Here is a 15,495-nt window from a genome sequence, read left to right as displayed (position 1 = left end):
TAGTGCCGATATAATAGGAATATACACAGTGCCCATATAATAGTGCCGATATAATAGGAATATACACAGTGCCCATATAATAGTGCCGATATAATAGGAATATTCACAGTGCCCATATAATAGTGCCGATATAATAGGAATATACACAGTGCCCATATAATAGTGCGATATAATAGGAATATACACAGTGCCCATATAATAGTGCCGATATAATAGGAATATACACAGTGCCTGTATAATAGTGCCGATATAATAGGAATATACACAGTGCCCATATAATAGTGCCGATATAATAGGAATATACACAGTGCCTGTATAATAGTGCCGATATAATAGGAATATACACAGTGCCCATATAATAGTGCCGATATAATAGGAATATACACAGTGCCCATATAATAGTGCCGATATAATAGGAATATACACAGTGCCTGTATAATAGTGCCCATATAATAGGAATATACACAGTTCCCGTATGATAGTGCCGATATAATAGGAATATACACAGTGCCTGTATAATAGTGCCGATATAATAGGAATATACACAGTGCCCATATAATAGTGCCGATATAATAGGAATATACACAGTGCCTGTATAATAGTGCCGATATAATAGGAATATACACAGTGCCTGTATAATAGTGCCAATATAATAGGAATATACACAGTGCCCAAAAATAGTGCCAATATAATAGGAATATACACAGTGCCCATATAATAGTGCCGATATAATAGGAATATACACAGTGCCTGTATAATAGTGCCAATATAATAGGAATATACACAGTGCCCATATAATAGTGCCGATATAATAGGAATATACACAGTGCCCATATAATAGTGCCAATATAATAGGAATATACACAGTGCCCATATAATAGTGCCGATATAATAGGAATATACACAGTGCCTGTATAATAGTGCCGATATAATAGGAATATACACAGTGCCCATATAATAGTGCCGATATAATAGGAATATACACAGTGCCTGTATAATAGTGCCGATATAATAGGAATATACACAGTGCCCATATAATAGTGCCGATATAATAGGAATATACACAGTGCCTGTATAATAGTGCCGATATAATAGGAATATACACAGTGCCCATATAATAGTGCCGATATAATAGGAATATACACAGTGCCCATATAATAGTGCCGATATAATAGGAATATACACAGTGCCCATATAATAGTGCCGATATAATAGGAATATACACAGTGCCTGTATAATAGTGCCAATATAATAGGAATATACACAGTGCCCATATAATAGTGCCGATATAATAGGAATATACACAGTGCCTGTATAATAGTGCCGATATAATAGGAATATACACAGTGCCCATATAATAGTGCCGATATAATAGGAATATACACAGTGCCCATATAATAGTGCCGATATAATAGGAATATACACAGTGCCCATATAATAGTGCCGATATAATAGGAATATACACAGTGCCCATATAATAGTGCCGATATAATAGGAATATACACAGTGCCTGTATAATAGTGCCAATATAATAGGAATATACACAGTGCCCATAAATAGTGCCAATATAATAGGAATATACACAGTGCCCATATAATAGTGCCGATATAATAGGAATATACACAGTGTCTGTATAATAGTGCCAATATAATAGGAATATACACAGTGCCCATAAATAGTGCCAATATAATAGGAATATACACAGTGCCCATATAATAGTGCCGATATAATAGGAATATACACAGTGCCCATAAATAGTGCCGATATAATAGGAATATACACAGTTCCCGTATAATAGTGCCGATATAATAGGAATATACACAGTGCCTGTATAATAGTGCCGATATAATAGGAATATACACAGTGCCTGTATAATAGTGCCGATATAATAGGAATATACACAGTGCCTGTATAATAGTGCCAATATAATAGGAATATACACAGTGCCCATAAATAGTGCCAATATAATAGGAATATACACAGTGCCCATAAATAGTGCCAATATAATAGGAATATACACAGTGCCCGTATAATAGTGCCGATATAATAGGAATATACACAGTGCCTGTATAATAGTGCCGATATAATAGGAATATACATAGTGCCCGTATAATAGTGCCGATATAATAGGAATATACACAGTGCCCATAAATAGTGCCGATATAATAGGAATATACACAGTGCCCGTAAATAGTGCCGATATAATAGGAATATACACAGTGCCTGTATAATAGTGCCCATATAATAGGAATATACACAGTGCCCATAAATAGTGCCAATATAATAGGAATATACACAGTGCCCATATAATAGTGCCGATATAATAGGAATATACACAGTGCCCATATAATAGTGCCGATATAATAGGAATATACACAGTGCCCATAAATAGTGCCGATATAATAGGAATATACACAGTGCCTGTATAATAGTGCCGATATAATAGTGCCGATATAATAGTGCCCGTATAATAGTGCCGATATAATAGGAATATACACAGTGCCCATATAATAGTGCCGATATAATAGGAATATTCACAGTGCCTGTATAATAGTGCCGATATAATAGTGCTGATATAATAGGAATATACACAGTGCCTGTATAATAGTGCCGATATAATAGGAATATACACAGTGCCCATATAATAGTGCCGATATAATAGGAATATACACAGTGCCCATATAATAGTGCCGATATAATAGGAATATACACAGTGCCCATATAATAGTGCGATATAATAGGAATATACACAGTGCCCATATAATAGTGCCGATATAATAGGAATATACACAGTGCCCATATAATAGTGCCGATATAATAGGAATATACACAGTGCCCATATAATAGTGCCGATATAATAGGAATATACACAGTGCCCATATAATAGTGCCGATATAATAGTGCCCGTATAATAGTGCCGATATAATAGGAATATACACAGTGCCCATATAATAGTGCCGATATAATAGGAATATTCACAGTGCCTGTATAATAGTGCCGATATAATAGGAATATACACAGTGCCTGTATAATAGTGCCGATATAATAGGAATATACACAGTGCCCATATAATAGTGCCGATATAATAGGAATATACACAGTGCCCGTAAATAGTGCCGATATAATAGGAATATACACAGTGCCTGTATAATAGTGCCCATATAATAGGAATATACACAGTGCCCATATAATAGTGCCGATATAATAGGAATATACACAGTGCCTGTATAATAGTGCCCATATAATAGGAATATACACAGTGCCCATAAATAGTGCCGATATAATAGGAATATACACAGTGCCCATAAATAGTGCCAATATAATAGGAATATACACAGTGCCCATAAATAGTGCTGATATAATAGGAATATACACAGTGCCCATATAATAGTGCCCATATAATAGGAATATACACAGTGCCCATAAATAGTGCTGATATAATAGGAATATACACAGTGCCCATATAATAGTGCCCATATAATAGGAATATACACAGTGCCCATAAATAGTGCCGATATAATAGGAATATACACAGTGCCTGTATAATAGTGCTCATATAATTGGAATATACACAGTGCCCATATAATAGTGCCGATATAATAGGAGTATACACAGTGCCTGTATAATAGTGCCCATATAATAGGAATATACACAGTGCCTGTATAATAGTGCCGATATAATAGTGCCCGTATAATAGTGCCGATATAATAGTGCCCGTATAATAGTGTCGATATAATAGTGCCCGTATAATAGTGTCGATATAATAGTGCCCGTATAATAGTGCCGATATAATAGTGCCCGTATAATAGTGCCAATATAATAGTGCCGATATAATAGTGCCCGTGTAATAGTGCCGATATAATAGTGCCTGTATAATAGTGTTGATATAATAGTGCCCGTATAATAGTGCCGATATAATAGTGCCCGTATAATAGTGCCGATATAATAGTGCCCGTATAATAGTGCCGATATAATAGTGCCCGTGTAATAGTGCCGATATAATAGTGCCCGTGTAATAGTGCCGATATAATAGTGCCCGTATAATAGTGCCGATATAATAGTGCCCGTATAATAGTGCCGATATAATAGTGCCCGTATAATAGTGCCGATATAATAGTGCCCGTATAATAGTGCCGATATAATAGTGCCCGTATAATAGTGCCGATATAATAGTGCCCGTGTAATAGTGCCGATATAATAGGAATATACACAGTGCCCACATAATGCTTCGTGTATCATAGTGCCCGTATAATAGTGCTGAATGCGCTGCATTCCCTGCGTGCCAGGACTGTTTTCGCCCGCTCAGTGACGGCCCTCAGACTGCCTGTGATTACAGTATAATTACAGTATGTCAGCGGTGAGTTAGTGCAGCTGTCAGCTGGACGGCCCGGGTGTCACTGATTGTCCCACAGATTGATGACCTCGGCGTGACACGTTACTGGTCAGCGGTGAATGTCTCCCACAGGATCCGTTACATCGTCATTTACTAAACCTTCTCACTAAAGTTCTGCAGTTCCTCATCTGTAATGTGTGACGTCAGGAGAATCAGTGTCTGACCTGATGTAATGTTTCTCATCCTCATGACCATACATTGCACAATAATACCCTCGTTATATACAGTACATGATGTGCTGCGTGATGGTACCATCAAGAGTCCAAACAATACTGCTATACAGACCATAAATAATATGACTATATAGTGTCCACATAACACTGCCAAATAGAACCAAAATAATACTGCTATATAGCAACGCATAACACTCTCAGACAGAACCTAAGTAATACCAACAAATAGTGTCCACATAATACTGACACAAGAAACAAATAATACCACCGTGTAGTGTCCACTTCACATTGCCAGACAGAACCCAGATAATTGGTCACCATAACTCAGCTGTAAGTTCGATCACACACAGAGAGATGGTGCTACTAATAGTTCAATAATAAGGACAGTAATAAAAATCTAAACACAAGTGTCCTAATAGGCGACTACAGATGAATAATCACATCCCACCATACATTTCCCATACGGTACAAAAATACTGCGGCCACATAATGCAGAGCCCACATACCGTCATACTGTGCACGCAGTGTACATACAATACCATCAGGCAGTTCTCATATAATACCACTATTCTATGCCCACTTCTGCCCAAGTGTCCACATACTGTCATACTGTGCCCATTGATCTCTATGGTCGTGTCTAAATAATGCACTCCGAATATAAAACCACCATACATTGCCTATATACTACCGCTATACAGTGCTAACATGCAGTTCCTATAAAATAGCACCATACCGGGCCCATATAATACAGAGTCCACATACCAACAATTACTGTCATTCGGTGTCCTCATAATACCACCCTATGCCCACATAATACTGCAGCACAGTGTCCACATGCCGTCATAGTGTGCTCCCAAATTACTGCCGTATTGTCTACACAATGCCACCATATGTTGCCTATATAATACTACTATAACGTTCCATCAGGCAGCTGCTGTAAAATACCGCCATACTGTGCCCAATCAATAACGATAACTGTCCGCGTACCAGCGATCAACGCCAAGATGTCTTTGCCAAATAGTGTCCACATAATAACACTACCAATTACCTTTATAATACCGCCATACCGTACCTTTGTGATACCACTACCGAAATACAGTGCCCAAAGTATACTACCGCAATATGCAGTGCCTAAATTGTACCGTACAGTGAGTAAATCTGCTATTCCGGGATTGAGGGTCTTGTCCAAGCGAATGTTGTAGCGTAGCGGTGTTTTGGAGGTGCGCAACATGGTACAACCCACAACCTAAGCCCCTCCATCGCTCGGGCCTGTAGGCACCTGCCTGCGACTCGCTGCGGAATTTATTCAGACATAACCCGTAGGTTTCGGTTGATCTGGAGCTAAAAATGTCACAAAATAAACAGAACACACAGGAGACCAAAAAAGGGAAAAGTGACACCGGGGGGCGGGAGGAGACACGAAAACGCCAATCTACCTCCGCTGTGCTCTAATAACACCATTTACCCAAATATATTCAGCTAGAGGGCGCTATAGCGACACAAAAAAAATCGCCACCTTCCAGCAGAGCTCAAGTTTCTGATGTTTCCTGCCACCATGCTTTACACTGCAGCTCTACTCACTTTTCTGCCAAGAAGGTGACACCTTTGTTTTCAGGATGGGGTGAACATTTGCACTGCATACAACGTAGCAACACAGTTAGGTAGGGCATGCTGGGAGTTGTAGTTTTTCTTGCTCCTGCTCTCTGATGGACTTCTTTTTGGACCCGAGGTGATCAAATGATCACCAGGGAGTCCTAATTTATTAAAGGGGACCCCCTTAAGAAACGGGTTCAGCTATACAGTCTTGGACCATGAAATATACGTTCATCACAGCATGAAAAAATACCATGTGGCAACATGGAAACCATCAGCAAGGAAGAAAGTAGCTGCAGTTTACTACTTTACTATGGTTTCCAATCCTCACTTTTGAGAATCTGCGAGAATGGAAATCCTGTTTACAGGGGATCTGCTTGATGCGTCTTCATACGGGTTGTCAGGTTGTCAGGAGGCTGTGGAGCGTTCCTGGAGCTATAAGACCCGACTTTATATCAGCTCAGCCTTGGTATTTCCTCCAGGAAGTGTCGGATTCCGCAGTGCACCACTTCCGGCCCGCATCCTCCACCTGCTGCAGAGGCTCCCAGAATGGAGGGTTTCTTATAACCCCCTGAAGACTGGCAGCAGCTTGACCTTAGATGTTGTCGATCCAGTGGTCAGATCGACCAAAATTAGGAAAATCTCATATTTCTGCTCCAGACGTTGTAAGACACCCAAAGTAGACTCAGGTTATGTCCAAGGCCAACGTCCCGAGGAGGCAGAGGAGCTGTTTACACAGGAGGTGGGACAGGAACGGGTGTGATGGACGGCGCACCTGTGTTAAAGGGGAACTCTGCAGCCAATCATTGGGGCACATACAGGTTGTAGGTTCCTCCATATCCACATTCTGCCCTGACCCAAATTCTCTTTCTACCTTCCAGATCCTTCAAGCCGGACTTTGTTCTTATCCGGCAGCATGCGTACAGCATGACGGCAGGAGAGGATTTCCGGAGCCTGGTGATGGGGTTACAGTACGGAGGGGTCCCCAGCGTCAACTCTCTCTACTCCATCTACAACTTCTGCAGCAAGCCCTGGGTGGTGAGTGTGGACAGTACCGTACAGTGTATTACTAATCCTGAATTACATCCTGTATTATACCCCAGAGCTGTGCTCACTATTCTGCTGGTGCAGTCACTGTGTACATACATTACATTACTGATCCTGAGTTACATCCTGTATTATACTCCAGAGCTCCACTCACTATTCTGCTGGTGCAGTCACTGTGTACATACATTACATTACTGATCCTGAGTTACATCCTGTATTATACTCCAGAGCTGCACTCACTCTTCTGCTGGTGCAGTCACTGTGTGCATACATTACATTACTGATCCTGAGTTACATCCTGTATTATACCCCAGAGCTGCACTCACTATTCTGCTGTTATAGTCACTGTGTACATACATTACATTACTGATCCTGAGTTACATCCTGTATTATACCCCAGAGCTGCACTCACTATTCTGCTGTTATAGTCACTGTGTACATACATTACATTACTGATCCTGAGTTACATCCTGTATTATACCCCAGAGCTGCACTCACTATTCTGCTGGTGCAGTCACTGTGTACATACCTTACATTACTGATCCTAAGTTATATCCTGTATTATACTCCAGAGCTGCACTCACTATTCTGCTGGTACAGTCACTGTGTACATACATTACATTACTGATCCTGAGTTACATCCTGTATTATACCCCAGAGCTGCACTCACTATTCTGCTGGTACAGTCACTGTGTACATACATTACATTACTGATCCTGAGTTACATCCTGTATTATACCCCAGAGCTGCACTCACTATTCTGCTGGTGCAGTCACTGTGTGCATACATTACATTACTGATCCTGAGTTACATCCTGTATTATACCCCAGAGCTGCACTCACTATTCTGCTGGTGCAGTCACTGTGTACATACATTACATTACTGATCCTGAGTTACATCCTGTATTATACCCCAGAGCTGCACTCACTATTCTGCTGGTGCAGTCACTGTGTACATACATTACATTACTGATCCTGAGTTGCATCCTGTATTATACTCCAGAGCTGCACTCACTATTCCGCTGGTGCAGTCACTGTGTACATACATTACATTACTGATCCTGAGTTGCATCCTGTATTATACTCCAGAGCTGCACTCACTATTCTGCTGGTGCAGTCACTGTGTACATACATTACATTACTGATCCTGAGTTACATCCTGTATTATACCCCAGAGCTGCACTCACTATTCTGTATGAGATATAAGAGCTGATGATTGGGGGGTACGGACCTCTCAAGGAGGCTCAGGACTGATCCCTGATGCAGGATGCTGATAAAAAATAACAAATCCAGTTTCGCAGTCAAAACAAGCGCTTGTTTTCCTTCCTCCTGTCTCGCTCCCGCCTCGCTCTGATTCTTGCCAAGAATAATGAGCCATGTTTGTGCCCTGTCTTATTAGTAAGATGAAACTGGCAGAAAACATGGGGGTCCGGTCTTCCCTTAATTCAGACATAGCAGAACTCAGTTTGTCGTGGGCACAACATGTCGGAATATCACCCTGTGTTACAGCGGCATGTAAAAGTTTGGACACCCCTAGTCAAAATTACTGGGTTCTTCTAAACAGCTTGTGAGCACTCTGAAAATGAAAATGGTGAAGGACACAAAGCAGGAGAAGGCTATAAGAGAGCAAAGCGGTTCCAAGTTCCCCTTTCCTCAGTTCGAAATGTAGTTAAGAAATGTCAGCTATCAGGAACAGTGGAGGTCAAGATAAGGTCTGGAAGACCAAGCAATAGTTCAGTGAGAGCTGCTGGTAGGATTTCTAGAGAGGCCAATCACAATCCCCCCTTGACTGCAAAACTCCTTCAGGAAGATGCAGTTGTGGTACATTGTTCTACTGTTCAGAGACAGCTGCCCAAATATGGCCTTCATGGAAGAGTCATCAGAAGAAAACCTCTCCTGCATCCTCACCATAAAGTTCTGCATTAGGAATATGCAAAAGAACATCTAAACATGCTTGAAGTATTTTGGAAGCAAGTCCAGTGGACCAATGAGGTTAAAATAGAACTTCGGCCACAATGATGAAAGGTATGTGTGGAGAAAAAAGGGCACAGAATTCAGGAAAAGAACATCCCGCCAACCATTAAGCATGGTGGTGGATCAATCATGCTTTGGGGGTTGTGTTGCAGCCAATGGCACAGGGAACACTTATTTTTTATTTTTAAATTAATGTGTGTATTTTGTACTGAAAATTATTTTTGCATTACAAATTTTGTACCTTTTGGCTTTTACTGTCTCTTTGACTTCCTGCACATTGCTGGCTCCTGAATGAGTTTACTGAGTATCCAACAGTGAGCTCCTTTTTTTAACCTGTTTTTTTCTAGGCTCTTCACAGATGGTTAAGCTCAATTTTAAAGTAGCCCATTGTTATAAATCAGCACAGAGGAGCTCCAAAACAGACAAAAAAGTAGTTACAAGCCCCCTTCAACTCACTGACTGATTCTACCTTGACTCATTTCTCAGCCAGCAATGTGCAGGGAAATGAAGAACTGGTTGTAAATGGAATTTCCCTTTAACTCCTACGCATTACAGTAAACCCATGAGAAATCTGACTTATGTCCACAGTTTTGTACAAACTTAGAGAGGCGGTGCAATTATCAGGGGAACGTTATTTGTCATCGAATTTAAAGAATCGTCCGAGGATTTTTGGTTCCCAGCTCAGTTTTTTTTGCCCTCATTGTGCCTCTACGATCCCCCAAAATATTCTGCATTGGGAAATGATAGATACGATCAGCATGAAAACAGGAGGAAATCTGGTCACTATAAGGCGCAGATCTGGGCTCTATCATGTGCCGATTCCCAGCGCTGTCAGTGCAGAGAGCAGACGGACCGAGTGCGAAACCCCGGAGAGAGACACAAATGTACAGGTTGTGGGATAAAGCCTCTTAATAACGCGGTGCATGCTGGTATAACCTGGGCATCTCCTATATAAAATGATACATGTACAGCTGGTATAACCTGGGCATCTCCTGTATATAATTATATATGTACAGCTGGTATAACCTGGGCATCTCCTATATAAAATGATACATGTACAGCTGGTATAACCTGGGCATCTCCTGTATATAATTATATATGTACAGCCGGTATAACCTGGGCATCTCCTGTATATAACTATATATGTACAGCTGGTATAACCTGGGAATCTCCTGTATATAATTATATATGTACAGCTGGTATAACCTGGGCATCTCCTGTATATAATTATATATGTACAGCCGGTATAACCTGGGGATCTCCTGTATATAATTATATATCTACAGCTGGTATAACCTGAGTATCTCCTGTATATAATTATATATGTACAGCTGGTATAACCTGGGGATCTCCTGTATATAATTATATATGTACAGCTGGTATAACCTGGGCATCTCCTGTATATAATTATGTATATGTACAGCTGGTATAACCTGGGTATCTCCTGTATATAGTTATATATATGTTTATTGCACTGGTATTGGTCAGGCATCTTGTGATATGGAGCATGCTGGTATATCCTGGGTATTGCTGCTGACCTATATGTCTATGACCCGCAGTGTATACAGCAATAACCCTTCGGCTTCCTATGTTATAACTTGGGGCCTCTGCAGGTTTTGCTCAGTTCTCACTCTCTCTTTGTGTTTCCAGTTTTCACAGCTCATAAAGATCTTCCAGAGACTGGGCGCGGAGAAGTTCCCCCTGATCGAGCAGTCCTTCTTCCCAAACCACAAGCAGATGGTGAGTGACACTGGTTTCCCATATGGCTCTAGGATGAGATGGAGGGGACGGGGGGGGGGGGATTTCTCGGGGTATGGTGAGGTGGTGACTATGGCAGATGATGATTCTGTGCTCGCTGATACAGCCGGTGTCGAGGAACAGAGCAAATTGTCCTCGACATGGTTCCGTCACAGACACGAGATCAGCTCATTTAATAAGATATAATTCGATCCTGGTGTCATCCTCTCGGCTGCGGACGTGAACCCGCGATCAGGACGCACACGCTAATCTTCTTTACTGCTGAGCTGTCACACACTCTCTTTAATGCATGTTCTTTGTTTTTGGCTTTCTCTCCCTATCTCTGTGAGCTGTGACGTCCTCTCACTATCCAGACTCACCCTGAAATGGCTGCTTCATTCCCTACCTGTGCTTTTATACAGGCTCTAATCTCTGCTGATTGACTATGCTATACCATGTGATGTGTTAGCTGCAAGGCATCATGGGGAAGCTCACAAAGGCATGATCTCCCTCACCCAGTGCCTTCCATAAAGGGGACTGTGGAATTTTCACCGGTCCTGTACTATTACGTTTCTCTATATGATTGGTGTCAAAAGTGACCAGTGGCCTCTCAACTCACTTGCATGGTTTTGAGCAGTCTCTCTGCCCTCGGCAATAATTTGCTGACTGCCAAGGGTACCACCGCTGTGACCCCACAATCTCGAGTACAAGTATGTGCATCTGTGGTCCATCTATCGTCTATGGCCCTGCTGAAAATCTCTCCATCTATCGGCCTTATCCAACTGTGACGTCAACGGATAACTGATACCTTGCCCGGTTTAAATCTGATTCATCCCCTCCCCCCATAATTATTGATGCTCCTCCTCTTTTCTGTGTAAGGGGTATTTTATCTTTTTTTCTTACTTACTGATGGTTTTGTGACTTCTCTGCAAGTTCTGCAAGCACTGACTTAAAGGGAAAGTGTCATCAGAAAATGACGTTAAAAGTAATTTTTAATTTTTAGAATTTTATTTTTGATATTACAAAAAAAAAGAGAAATCTTGCAACACTCACCCTGGCCACTAGGGTGTTTTTTTAGAGTTTAACTTCCTGTTATTTCAAGAAATAACATAGGCACATTAGCAGCGATCAACAGGCATCTAATAAGCATGTGCAAAGGTCATTGTGAATTTAGGGGGAGGAGGTGAACTGTGATATCACCTATGTAGATTGGTGGAACATTTGTGTATAGAAGTGTTACTTGTCATTGCAATCCTGCCTCTGATGATAACGAGACTGCTGAAAACTGTAAAAAATCTAAAATAGAGAAGAAAAATTGCCAAAATTTATATAATAAAAATACTTATAACATAAAAAAAAAGATTTTATTTTTCGTGGTCACACGTGTTATCTTCCGAGTGTGCGGACGGGACCATGGAAGGTTCATAATTACCGGTATCAAGTATGTTGCTTGTACTTCATCCAAATCCGCGGCTTTTTATCTGTGGCCAATTGGCAGCAGCTCGGAATAAGCGGCACCCAAATGTGCCGAGCTGCAGACACAGCGACTGCAATGGACGGCACGGAATATTCCACAGAATCATGGAGACAGATAGATCCACATAGGAGCTGCGTACACAAAAACCTTAATTGGTGCAATTAAAAAAAAGTTTACATCCCGTTTAAGACTTTTTTGTAAGATTCTGGGCACGCGATGCAGGTAGATGGCGGTTTCAGGCCGGTAACCTGGGACAACATGGCGCGTCGTGTTTTTCTTCGCGACAGCTGTGCGAATTATGGATCATTATTTCCTGACCCCAATTACTGAAATTAATTAGGTTTAATAGGTATTAAGTTTGCGGCCAAACCTATAGTCACAGGAGATGGAGGTATACGGAGCCGGCATCTGGCGCACTGTGAACATGACTTATGGATGTCATTACCCGCACTCATTAATATGCGGAATGAAGGCCATTCGTTAGAATCCCGGTGGGGAGGGGATGACAATTTGGTTGATTAATTAATTTTTTTTTTTTTTTTTTTTGCAAGGACAAAAAATTGTTCGGAATCAATAATCAGGAAGGGTTAATGCGAATCTCCGTCAGGCCGTTGCTAGATCCAATGCCTTCCTAGCAGTCGGGGCTTGTTTTTCCGATGCACAGCTCCAAACCCCCTGCACTGACAGAGGCACGTGATAAAATTGTATTGCCTGCAGCCACCACTAGAGGGAGCACACTGCAGACAGCCCGTACATTGCACTCTATCATAAGGCAGTCTGCAGGTTGCTGCTCCCCTGCTAATTACTACTTTGCCCATCTCGGAGTGCCATGACCAATACCACCTATTGGTAATGTAGTGTATTTCGTCTATTTTTCCCTGCTCCAGCCTCCCAGTTAGGAAAACATTGTCTCCTCCGTCTCTCTTCCGATCCTTATCAGCACATTGATGAGACGTGGGCAGTGGTGAGAGGTCGTAGTCAAGGATTCCATTTTCATCATTCTCCGATCATCAGACATAAGGTGAAAGTTGGTCAAACTTGCTAATTTCGGCATAACAAGCCATTCACGTGATGTGTACGGGGGTCTTCCAACACTCCCTGAGAGAGAGAGCTTAAGGATAGAGATATGAGTGGGACAAGCCGCTCTCAGTTTCTACCGCTCATGCACATAACACGGAGTGATTCGTCCTGAACATGCACCACATTCTTGGTATTGATTGGGGTTGGACCTTCATCAGGAAGGATAATTTTAAATACTGGGAAACCATCGTAAAAGGTCATGATTTCTCTCTACCATTCTTCCATCCCTGATCTGTACTCTTAGACTGGGTAGAGGAAGTTACTTGACGCCAGATCACAGATGCACAGATCTCCTCCAATGCCCTGGATACACTTTTGGTGATGATGGAGGTTCTGATGGAGCCAGGGGGTTTGGTCATGGTTACTCCATTCATAGTCCTTCCATTCCCAGCCTACACCTTTGGAAGTCTTATAGGAGGTGACTTGGTACCCGACCATACATGTGCAAATCTTCTCCAATGCCCTGAGTAGTTTGTTGATGATGGGCTCTGAGGGATTGGGGCCAGTTAGGATCAGGTTGCTGGAGCTGGTCATGCTCACTGCCCTCCATCCCTGGAATGCCAGTTGAACTTGGTAGAGAAGTTTTGTTGACACCAGTCCATGGATGCACAGATCTCCACCAATGCCCTGGGTACAATTTTGGAGATGATGAGATTCTGGTGGATTGGAGTCATGATGGGTTTGATCTTGGTTACACGCTACAGTCCTTCCATCCCCGGTTTGCATCCTTGGACATGGTAGAGGAGGTTACTTGGTGCCACACCATAGATGCAGAGATCTCCTCCAATATGTACAGTTTTGGTGATAGAGTCATGGTGGGGCAGGGGTTTTTGGTAATTATTACATCCTACAGTCCTTTCAATCCCTGTCTGCACCCTTGGACATAGTAGAGGTGGTTACTTGATGCCAGATCATAGATGAACAGATCTCCTCAAATGAAGTGGGTAGTTTTGGTGGTGATGGAGGTTTTGGTTGAGCTGGCATTTTTGGCTATAGTTATTCCCTATATAGACCTTCCATTCTCAATTTGCATTCCTGGACTCAGTAGAGGAGGTTACTTGACACCAGGCCATAGATGCACAAATCTTCTCTAATGCCCTGGGCACAGTTTTGGTGATGAGGGGTCATGTTGGAGTGGGGTTGGTCATCATTCCTCCCTACAGTCTTACCATTTGCATTCTGCACCCTTGCACCTGGTAGAGGTGACATCACGCCAGCCTTTCTAGAAAACACCAGCGATTGTCTAAACGCTGTGTCTAACATCATGTCCTCACTATATCTGAAACTGAACCTGTCAAAGACTGAACTCCTTGTGTTTCCTCCCTCTACTAATGTACCTATACCCGACATTGCCATTTCTGTGTGTGGTTCCACTATTACTCCCCCAGTGATCGAATGTGTGGGGTCAAAGGAAAGCTCGGAGTCAAGTATGACCCCAAGACAGCGGGCAACATGCCCGCTGTCTTGGGGTCATACTCGACTCCGAGCTTTCCTTTGCCCCCTACATTCGATCACTGGCTCGCTCTTGTCATCTGTACCTGAAAAACATATCTAGAATTCAACCTTTTCTTACTTTTGACTCTGCAAAAACTCTTACTGTTTCTCTTATTCATTTTCGTCTCAACTATTGTAACTCTCTTCTAATCGGTCTCCCTCTTACCAAACTCTCCCCCCTCCAATCTGTAGTGAATGCTGCAGCCAGGATCATATTCCTCACCAATCGTTACACCGATGCCTCTACCTTGTGCCAGTCATTACACTGGTTACCCATTCAGTATAAACTTATTACCCTCACCCACAAAGCCCTCCATGGCTCAGCACCACCCTACATCTCCTCCCTTGTTTCAGTCTACCATCCTACCCGTGCCCTCCATTCTGCTGATGACCTGAGGTTAGCATCCTCAATAATCAGAACCTCCCACTCCCGTCTCCAAGGCTTTACACTTGCTGCGCCAATTCTTTGGAATGCACTTCCCAGGTCAATACGATTAGTCCCCAATCCCCACAATTTTAAGTGTGCCC

General features: G+C 42.1%; 1 protein-coding gene across 1 annotated transcript in view; it reads left to right on the top strand.

Moving 5' to 3' along the window:
- The window catches only part of SYN3 (synapsin III), a 247,764-nt gene that overhangs the window by 103,344 nt on the left and 128,925 nt on the right, over positions 1-15,495 (top strand). Inside the window, exons 5-6 of the mRNA XM_073567487.1 lie at positions 7,041-7,197; positions 10,830-10,919. Coding sequence (XP_073423588.1) covers positions 7,041-7,197; positions 10,830-10,919 — 247 coding nt within the window. The remainder of the gene's footprint in view (positions 1-7,040; positions 7,198-10,829; positions 10,920-15,495) is intronic.

This window comes from Dendrobates tinctorius, unplaced genomic scaffold, assembly GCF_039654945.1.
Source record: "Dendrobates tinctorius isolate UK_male_01 unplaced genomic scaffold, ASM3965494v1 ptg000020l, whole genome shotgun sequence".
Taxonomy (NCBI): domain Eukaryota; kingdom Metazoa; phylum Chordata; class Amphibia; order Anura; family Dendrobatidae; genus Dendrobates; species Dendrobates tinctorius.
This window is presented reverse-complemented; position numbering and strand designations above follow the sequence as displayed.